The 10,393-nt window shown below is 34.5% G+C and overlaps 1 protein-coding gene across 3 annotated transcripts in view; it reads left to right on the top strand.

Annotated features, from left to right (window-relative positions):
- Window positions 1-10,393, top strand: part of LOC112155909 (meiosis 1 associated protein) — a 132,323-nt gene that overhangs the window by 96,245 nt on the left and 25,685 nt on the right. The window contains exons 1-3 of one of the 3 annotated variants that reach the window (XM_024287952.2): window positions 4,498-5,307; window positions 7,213-7,470; window positions 7,549-7,746. In XM_024287952.2, the coding sequence (XP_024143720.1) occupies window positions 7,219-7,470; window positions 7,549-7,746 (450 nt within the window). In that variant the 5' untranslated portion in view covers window positions 4,498-5,307; window positions 7,213-7,218. Of the gene's footprint in view, window positions 1-4,497; window positions 5,308-7,212; window positions 7,471-7,548; window positions 7,747-10,393 lie in introns of those variants that run through there. The other 2 variants (XM_024287950.2, XM_024287951.2) reach the window with 2 other exon arrangements.

Below are 10,393 nucleotides of genomic sequence, written 5' to 3'. Positions count from 1 at the left end.
TGCAAACTTTAAGTTTTTGCTTTTAAAAAATATTTTCACGTTAAATGTTTTTAGATGTGTTGTGTGTCATCCCACTTTTGGTCTATCTTTGATTTAGCGTTGATATGTTTCAGTTTTGTGTAATTTTTGTGCCAGTCTGCTGATTGGTCACGATTCTATCCAATCAGGTGTCTCTACCTCACATTGACTGTGCTTGGAGGCAAATTCAATGTGAGGAGCAACAAAACCACTCAAATACAACAAGGTTCTGTATTTATTCCTGTTAGTGAAGCGACCAGCGAGTTTAAAATGTCTGCAGCAGAAAAACTGTCTCAGCTTCGTCTCTGTCCAGCCAAATCTTAAAGGAAATCTAACTAATATTTTGCCCAAGAGGATTCATAAATCATACAGGGTTGTTTAGTGTAATGTCAGTAGATAAACTTTACAGTATATTCTGCGGCTTTAGCACATTCTCAGCCATAAATTCACAAATTTGACAAAATAAAAATATATGTTATTTGTAAAACGATAATATATATATTTGCATTACGGGGTAAAAGAGCCTGTTTGGCATTTGAGACACCATGTTAGATAAATATGGCGATTTCATTGGATAGAAACAAGAACAATCGGCAGTCTGACAAACAAAAACTTATAAATGTAATTCAAAGATAGGGCGAAAGTGAGATGAGGCGCAACGAATCTAAAACTTTTGTGCCGGAACCGCAAAAATATTTTAGAACGAGAAAAAAAGTTTGCAAATTCAAAAATAGTTTTTAGGGTGAAAAAACGTTTTGAATAGCATATATTAAATATTTTTCTATCCAAATTAGGAATTTTTCGTTTTTTCTTAACACTTCACATTTTGTTTGCAATCTAGAACCTTTTAATGGGTACAGGTTTTTCTAAAGATATTTTTTTCTTAAATATGAAAACATAACAAAAATAAATAAATAAAATAAAATAATCTTAATTCAGCTCTCTAACCTAATTCCCAAGTGTGCTGGTGATCTTCTCCACATCTGAGCTTTTACAACTCTTTTTGATTGATATATTTTTAAACTTTTTTCACGTCTTACTTTTCTATGTTTGTTTAGATTATAATATTATCATACATTTAATGAGATTTCATCATTTTTGCTACAGTGATTATACTTTGTACAGCACTGAAAACATTGACAGTTAAAATGTGCTGCAGAAATAAAATCTAAATAATGTTCCTTGTGGATAAAAATATTCCTTTCTCCTAATTTTTCTCATCTCTTTTGTTGAGGGAGTTTTCATGCCGCATCAGCCTGGTGTTAACGTTATAAAAGCACAGCTTTTGCTGCCGAATCCAGTTGTGTCCTAATTAGATCCTTTCAGAAACAGCAGATGGACACGAGCAGAATGACTAGCTCTCTCCATCTTCTGATCAGGAACAGCAGTGAGACACTAGGAGGACCTGTCAAGTTTGATGAATCTAACAACACAAACAAAAAAATCATGTGAATAGAAAATTTAAAAAAAAGGTGCAGCAGGAGAAAAAAATAATCATCCATATGGTTTAAAAAAAAATGATTTTTGAGGAGTTGCTCCTTTCATCTTTAATAAAGAAGAAAAAAAAAAAAGTCTCCTCCAAAATTCCAATCTGTTCCAGAAATAGTTCATACATCCAACGATTCTTCACAGTCATGTTTGGATTTGGAAACAGAATTGCCATCCGTGTCCCACATACCTGGGTGATGTTCTGTCTTGACTCATCTGTCGTCTTATCTGAGGGGAAAATGTTCCTACATCCGTAGGCTGAAAACCACAACTATTATTTGAAGAAATGAAAGCAACAATTACAGGATGTGGAAAAATATTTGCACATTAAAATGACATCGTAAATATTACAGCTTTTTAGTCAAAAGTTTTAGCAACTGTTATTTAAATTTTTTTTTTTTATTATTAAAAACACAATTTTTGTCGCGTTTATAGACTAAATAAGGAGTGAAGAGAGGACAATGAATGTGCTCACGAGATGCTTAGAAGAAAGGAGGATGACCTGACCACATTTACGTCACGCCAACACCAAAGAGATATTTCTGCTCCGTCAAATGTGAGTCATCCGTGTTCTCTCTTGGCAGTTTGGCCTCTAAAGACGTCTGACGTACCCTGATTTACTGATGAGGCTGCAGTCACAAGGTCGTCAGGAGCCTCACTTGTTCTCATCTCCTCACACAGTCGGGGTGAGGTGCACTGCCAGATACTGAGCCCGGCTCATGAGGGTCCAATCTTAAAAAATCTAAAAAAAATCTAAAATTACAAAGAAGAGGTTATAAATCTTGTAATAAACGTAGGAAAAAACACACAAAGAAGAGTATTCCATTATTATCTCTTAGCAGATAAGAGACTGAGAGTGGAGGGAGTACAAAGCTATCCAAGTATTCACCATTGAACAAATTTGGACGAGTTACCTTCAATTTTATGAGTTTATGACCATTTTTTTGACTGCTTCCAGCCTGGATTCCCAACAGATCCCGGTTCCCCTCCATGTTCTGATCTAAACTGCAGTCACAGACCAGTATCAGCCCCAATAATGTCCTCAGTCAAGTTATTTCAGTAATAATGAAATGGCTCAATTTACTATCTCCTCCCTCCTCGTGTTGACACTACTTAAGACACTGCTGTCTATTTCTATTTCTGACACCAGTGACCCTATTAGTGACCCAGTATTTATAATTACACCAAACACAGAAAAAAAAAAAATCTGGGGTAATTTATTCCAGACCACTCTTTCAAAAGTTCAACATTAACTGTGCATACTTGTACACAGAAAACTTTATCTATTACATACAACAATGGAAGCCTTTTGTTTTGAAAAACAAGAATGTATAAACTATATGTTAGACAGAAAATATTGCTGTTTTTTTCCTGGTTACTTATACACTTAGGAAAAAAATAAATGCTTTCTGGCTGAAAGTCTGCAGACTAAATGCATCATCAAATTATGACTCCTAGTGTCGCATGTTTTTCAGGACCAAATTTGATTTCTAAATGGCCAGGAACAGATAATGACATTTTGCATCCAGGAAAGGTCCTGGTGGCTTCCTGAGTAAGCAGATGGATGGCTGCTCCATCTTCCACCAATCACAGCTGATCAATTTAATTAACCTTATGGAGAGAGGAAGGTCAGCAAAGTATAATGGCCAGACAGACCTATGGGTGCTTCTTACACGGGAAAGCAGAAAGAGTAAACTATTTTTACATAGTCTATAATTTTTTTTAAAAAGGTCTGAAATTTAAATGAAATTTTATGATTCCTGCAAAATTATCTAAAACTTTTGTATAAACTAATCTATTCCACCCAGAATAGATGATCAGAGAATGAGTGATTTACATTTTCAGGCCTAAAACATGGACTCAACACATTTACTTGAATATTTACCATCCCACTTTGATTTAAAATGATCTGTTTTGCATAAAATTGAACTAATTTTCCCATAACTTCATTGTATCGTTCTCTATTCTTATTGTACTAATGTCAAACTGTTGTGACTCCACTCAAACACTAAAATATTTCCTCAAAGACTTTGAACCTAACCTAATAAGTCTACTATAAACATACGATATAATAGATAGTTTAAGGGACATCTTTGTTAAAATGATATAGGGATTAAAAATATGCTGTTATGTAAGCAACTCGTGTCATTAATTTGTGTTTACACAGAGATTATTCCTGTTAGACGGCAAAACAAAGTTCTCATTTTTTTTTTTTTAAATGTATTGTTTGCACACAAACACAGGCTTAAATCCGACAACCCCTGCGTGACTAACATTATTTTAGAAAACAGTTTCACATTTTAAAAACTTCCTTGTGCCTCCTTGTTAAGACATTATGTTTCCAAAAATGCTAACAGGCTAACAAACGATAAAATCAACCTAAAAATCCTACAGAAACAGCTAATCAAGAACGGTGTTACAGTAAAAATGATTAATTATTTTATTGTACTGTATTTTATTTATAAGTAGTGATCTCTCTAATGTGACCTTGTATAAAGTTTTGCAACCATGTCTTTTGAACTTATGAAATTGTTTCAGGTCGGACCTTCATATTAAGAAAAATATATATTTATGTATTACACATTTATCTCATTTGACGGAAATGTTTTTCTCTAAAATGCACAGATTAAAGTAAAACCAGAAGTTCACTTTTAAATAATCCATGAATCGCCGTGGTCTGGTTGTGGTATTTAAGTAGACTTTTATAACCGTCAGGGCATAGGTTCCACTAATCCTCAAGAGTCAATCAAAAAGGCACAGGAGATTAGTGCCCTCTGGTAAAGCTCCATTTGACCCAGAAGCCTCTGTGTTTTTCACAAAAAACTACATTCATGTGTACATTTTGCAAAAAGAGTTTGACCTCAGTTGGAAAAGTGTTTCTGCGTGTAACAATAATGAATCTCTACCTAAGCACCACCATGCTATACATTCAATTTATAAACTAAATGTGACTTTCAAGAAAAAAAATGGAGAGATTTCTCCAGAGGAAAACAGATAAGAAGGAATGCATATTATAGACTTAGACTGACTTAAATATGAAACCATGAGAGGGAATTATAAATAACAATTGCTTAAAGAAGGATTTGTTTTATTAGATTAGATTAAGAAGTATTTGCAAATCCCCGGGTTAAAAATTATTGACCAAAGTTTCACCAGTAACAAAAGAATCTGTACTAAAATGTATGAAATTCTCGTGGTTGTTTGTGTATATGTGTGAATGGAGTTTATTATTGACATTCAATGAAGAATATTAGTCAGACAGCTGGTTTGGTTTGTAAATAATTATTTTAAATAGTCATTTTTATCAAACAATAAATAAATCTAAGGGCTAAAGGAAATAGGGTAATATTATGTTGGGTAATTTTGTAAAAAAAATAGAATATGTTGACTTTTCTCTATTATTAATATTGCTCAATTTAAAATCAGTCAGTAATTAATTAGAATAACCAATTATATTATTGTTGTTACGATATTTTTTTTTAATCTATCATCTTAGTTATTTTTATTTATTTATTTATTTTTTACAATTAGCAAAAGCAAAATTAGCAGTACTCCTGTAATTGTTTTGCTTCTATTTTTGCTCAGTTTTAGAAATTTAATAGGTTTAAAGTACTGCTAAATAAGGTTTCATTTTTTATGAAGAATATTTCGAACATTGACTGTCGTTTAGACTAATTTGCACTCTGGTAAAGTGAAGTAAACCGTAAAAGCCTTTTATAGCTTCTGTTCTTTAGCACTAGCTAGCTAGGTAAACAGCTGCATGTTTCATTTCTTTCTTTTACTGAACTGAGCAAGTTTAAGGTATGTTTTTCTACTTTTCTTCATTTTTTTTTCTTTTATACCAATTATTTTAAGTAGTCTGCTCAAAACGTTTTAGCTTTTGTTTGCTTTAAGACAAATATTAGTTAATATTTATGAGTATTTAAGAAAAGTTGCTAGCTTACTTTTAGACATGTTAGCATGCAGGCCAGGATGAAGGTTTGCAGTAATACGTTTTATTTAATATTTTATTAGATCCTAAATGGTTTAACTCAATAATAATTATTTTTATCTGTGCACAGATTTCATTAAAAAAAAAAAAACTATGAAAAAGCTAAAAACTTTTACAAAAAAGCACTGTGCTAGCTAAGCTAGCTTAACTGACAACTAAAAAAAAAGGGTAACCTCAATATACTTAACTATTCAAATATTTGTATGAAATATGTGTTTTTTTGCTGGATTTTAGTCCTTTGTACAGTAATGATTTTACTCAATGTTCTCTAAAATCCGATGCTGCTTTGAGTTTGGTTGATGCAATTGAAATTCATTTGAAAAAAGAAAAATATTAACCAGCAAGAAGTCACATTTTATTGTTGAATTTACTAATCTAAATTCAGAGGGAAGTCAGAGAAATGATGCAAGAAAAGGATTAGAGATGAAAGTTACTGGAGATAATTTAGCTCTGAGGATCTGATCTAAATCACAAAGATTCCCACAACTCCCGCGTGACGTGTTTTTAAATTAGTAACAGTTTTTTATTTGTATTTTTTTTTTGCTGTCCCTAATGTAAGATATTTAGAATGCTACATAAGTATGTTTTTATAAACTGCTAAGAAACTGGCAAAATATGGCAAACAAGATCCTTAAATAATGTTCATCTTTTGGCGAGAATTGATTTTTCACCCATTAAATATGAAGTTAATATCGTTCATAAAATATTAACAAATTAATATTTTGACTTGTATGTCATACTGATGTCTGTTTTACATCAATAAATCATTATCTAGATCTTAAAAGTGCTTTTTTTTTTACCTCAGCAGTGCAGGATTTTAAGATTATCCTCATGGTAAACTATTATAAAACTGACAAGTGAGTGTCAGAATGCTCCGATGGCTGCATTTATTTAACTAATAACACAGTTAAATTAAACAAAGAGATGGGTTAGTGCTAATGCTCTTAAGATTCTATAATAGCAGGTTTATTGTGGCTTTTTTTTGCGGGAGTTCCCCCTTTGTGAACCTTAAATCTTTTGTGATGCATCACACAAATCCAGGAGTGACAGAGCATCTGCCCCCAACTTATGAAGGGTCTTCCCCTCCACATCAGAGCTTCCACAACTCTTTTAAGTTTGAAATAATACTTCTTTTCATTCCTTTTAAACATAGAAGAACTTGATTTTTATCCAAATTAAGTTTGGTTTAATCTTTATGGATTTTTTTTCTCTGTTGCTTTTATTTCTTTGTTTTCATATTTGATTTTATTTGATAATTAATTTTTTTTTACAAAGATTGTTATCCTGTACAGCACTTGAAATGTGTTTTTTTTTTATTTACTCTATAAATAAAATTGACATTAGGATGAACCTTTTATCCTTCCCATTATTTTGTAAAAAACACTGTTTAACTGGACTGATTAAACAGTTTTTGCTTTCTTGAGATACTAAATTAAGGATCCAAAGTGATTGGATTCATTTTGATATTTGCATCAGTAGGCGTTAAGGGGTTAATTTTCCTTTTACATAATATTATATTCCTCTGTAGCTTATTATGCAAATATTTATTTTTGTGACAAAATACAAGTTAGTTATTAACAAAATGATGAATTATGTAAACATTTATATGATGTACCTCCAATTTCTTTTACAGAAATTGTTTTATTTAATAAATCTTTTGTTTCTTGAGTCATTTTTAAAATAATTTATTTTATGTTAACTATGCCTTTTATCAGGTCCTCATGGACAACAGGAGAAGACAACCAAATTCTTCCAGCAACCTGGTTTACTGGTCATCTTCGTTTCCACGGCAACCTGCCAGAGTCCTCGTGGTGGAGGCACTGCCACCAGCGTGGGCAGACACCTGCGCTGTGATCTGCGATGCTATGGATAACTTCCTGTCCCTGGCTTGTAATCTGGATGGACCCTGTAGGATACCACTGCTCAGCCTGTACGCCATCAGCCGCCAGCAGGAGTGCCTTCTGCCGTTCGTGGTGAGATCATGAAGAAAAGCTTAAAATTCTGCCAAGTAATTTGGGTCCTTCAAATTCTCTCACTTTTTCCGTTTACAGAAAGTTCAGGGTAACTTGGCCCGGCTGCTCTCCTGCGTGGATGAGCTGAGGTCGATTCCGGCTGAAGGCTGCATCAGAGGAGTGTCCAGAGCCGGGGAGCTGCTGCTGCAGGCCGTGCTGGACAGTCTGCAGCAGTTCAAGCAGTACATCAGGCACACCAGCACGAGCAGCCAGGCCTGGAGCAACCTGCCTGTGGAGGTGAGATTACACAGAAGGTCGGTCAAAGGAAGCTCCATCCACTGACTGGACTGAAATGTCACCTCAACGTTTGAGTTTTTTGGAGCTGGCAATTAGTTTTGACTCAAAGGTTACATTTTTAGTCAGTTAAAGTTCAAACGGTTCAGGAAAACTGGAACTACGTAGAACCCTAAAAGTCAACACTAAAAAGTGAGTAATAAAGCTAACACAATGACAGTATGACCCAGGACCAAACAAGTACATCCTAGTACAGAAAATATTCAAACAATAAGGAAGACTCAATATGAAACAGAAATTAAATGTTTTTTTAAACATATTATACAACACTTTGAAAAATTGCAGGTTTTTATTACATAAGCTAATTCATTCCATAGTTTTTCTAATTGAAAACTGACCTCAAGAAGTGAGAAATTCGTTAAATGAGTTACAGGTCAAATGAGAATGAAGCTGTAAGTTAACCATAAAATATGCTGGCATATCCCCTTTATGAAAAAAAAAATATTGTAAGTAAAAACACAGATTTGAAAAATATTAATATTATAAATAGAGAGAATTTGAAGTCTCTGAAATAATGTGGCAAATTAAGAAAATCTGATCTAGTTTTAAGGCGTTTCTGCAAAGTAAATATTTTATGAAGAGTATCAGTAGCATAGACTGTAAAAACAATTTATTTTATATACAGTCTGATCAGTAGTTGAAAAGTTACTTGCCCAAACTATAAAATTTATGGATAAATTAAACTATAATAAAGAATGAAAAGACAGTTTTTCTAAACAAAAGGTCTGCTCTTCATAATTAAACCAAGAGATAATTTTGAAAAGTCTAATCATCTGAACCATTAAATTTTTATGATTTTTCTGAAAGCATGTTCCTAGTCTTGTTGTTTTAATTTATCCACTTCAGTTTGATTTGATCCATTTATTTTAAGAGAATTTTATTCAACGCTTTCCCTCATATCCAATTCAAATCAGTTCAATTCTCATTAGCTTTTTAAATTTTGGCAGATGAGAGTTTTTTACATCCTGTTTGAAACAGTCGACATCAACAAGGCCTTTGAGCATTTTGAATGCAGAAAACAAACTCCACTCATGATACACTAGAGAGGTTGGTTCTGCTTCTGTGCTCCAATATTGTCAATTTCTACTGATTAATAGGGATAATGTTGCTACTAAACCAGGTAGGAGGATAAAACCCTAGCCACAACCCTTTAGTGGTGAAATGGGCACACCTGTACAGGTGTTCATGCAGCTGAAATATTAGCTAAACTCCAAAATAGCCTAAAAATCCTCAATAAATGCCCAAATAGTCCAAAAAGCTAGCATAATGCCATTATACCTTTCAACTTTACCACACTATAGTCGATTAGTCGACTAATCGTTGCAGCCCTAGTCGCTTGAGGTGGCCTAACTGCAAAATGTACCTGTCCTCCCCTTGAATTAGGCCCACACCTCTCTACGACCTTCCACATCACTGGGGAACTCAAAAACCTGCAGCACCCGACGGGTCAACCCCCATAAGTGTGCATGTGACTAAGGCTGTAGATATACTAGTCATAGAATTAGGTACTGTTGTATAGGCTAAAAGCTGAGCAAAGACAGTTTAAAGAAATAAATCTGATTGAAATAGAACACGTTATTGGGTTTAAATGCAGAGATCTTCTTCTGGGTTAGTTTGAACAAGATGAGCTGCTGATAAGCACTTGTGTCACTTCCTGTTACTGTAGCCTCCGGACAGCCTATTACACTGAGAGCTACTGTTCAGCGCAGATGTGAACAGCTCTATTTGGAGGCTGACACTAAGCAGAAGCAGAGTCGTGTTCCACATGTGTGTCTGCTGGAGGGCAACTCATCCTCAAACACGTCTCTGTGTGTGTGCACTTCTAGATGATGAGCGTCACCTCCTGCCTTTACAGTCAGAAGCCAAAACCAGAACATGTTATTAATCATATCATGGCATACGATTAACTCCTTGTGATGACGATGTTTGGTTGCGTACTGACATTAATATTATTGTTGTAGAAGTTATTGTTTTCCCTTTAATACAAATACAAAGAAAAAGATAAAGCTACATTCACACTGGGTATGTGACACACTAAAACCACATTCTTAGACATAAAAATACTGGAATAGGGTTCTTGAACTACATTTTGAAGCACGTTCTTTAGAAAATGGTGTTCACACTGTACAAGCAAAGACGGAATACTTCTGTTTTTCTTTTGCTGCTGTTTGCTAGCCCAGGGACGCCACCCATACGTCACTACCAAGTCCCTAATTGGACAACTTTATAAAAACATAAAATCAGTCATAAAATATAAACAATAACTGATTGATAAACTAAACAGACATCCCTGCCCTTAGACCTTCCATCTTGGTAAGGAAAAACTCCTGGAAAAAAAAAGAAGAAACCTCAAGGGAACAGCTGGGGGCATCAGACAAGCCAGAGGCGAGGTCCACTGCCAAGGACAGAAGCACAGATGATCCTTCATCCAGATGGAACAGGGGGACCGGTGGGGCGCGAGTCGAGCCAGAGGCGAGGTCCACGGCCAAGGACAGAAGCACAGATGATCCTTCATCCAGATGGAACTGGGGGACTGGTGGGGCACGAGTCGAGCCAGAGACAAGGTCCACGGCCAAGGACAGAAGCACAG

This window comes from Oryzias melastigma, linkage group LG18 (assembly GCF_002922805.2).
Source record: "Oryzias melastigma strain HK-1 linkage group LG18, ASM292280v2, whole genome shotgun sequence".
NCBI lineage: Eukaryota > Metazoa > Chordata > Actinopteri > Beloniformes > Adrianichthyidae > Oryzias > Oryzias melastigma.
The sequence above is the reverse complement of the archived record's forward strand: the minus strand, read 5'-3'. Positions and strand labels throughout refer to the sequence as shown.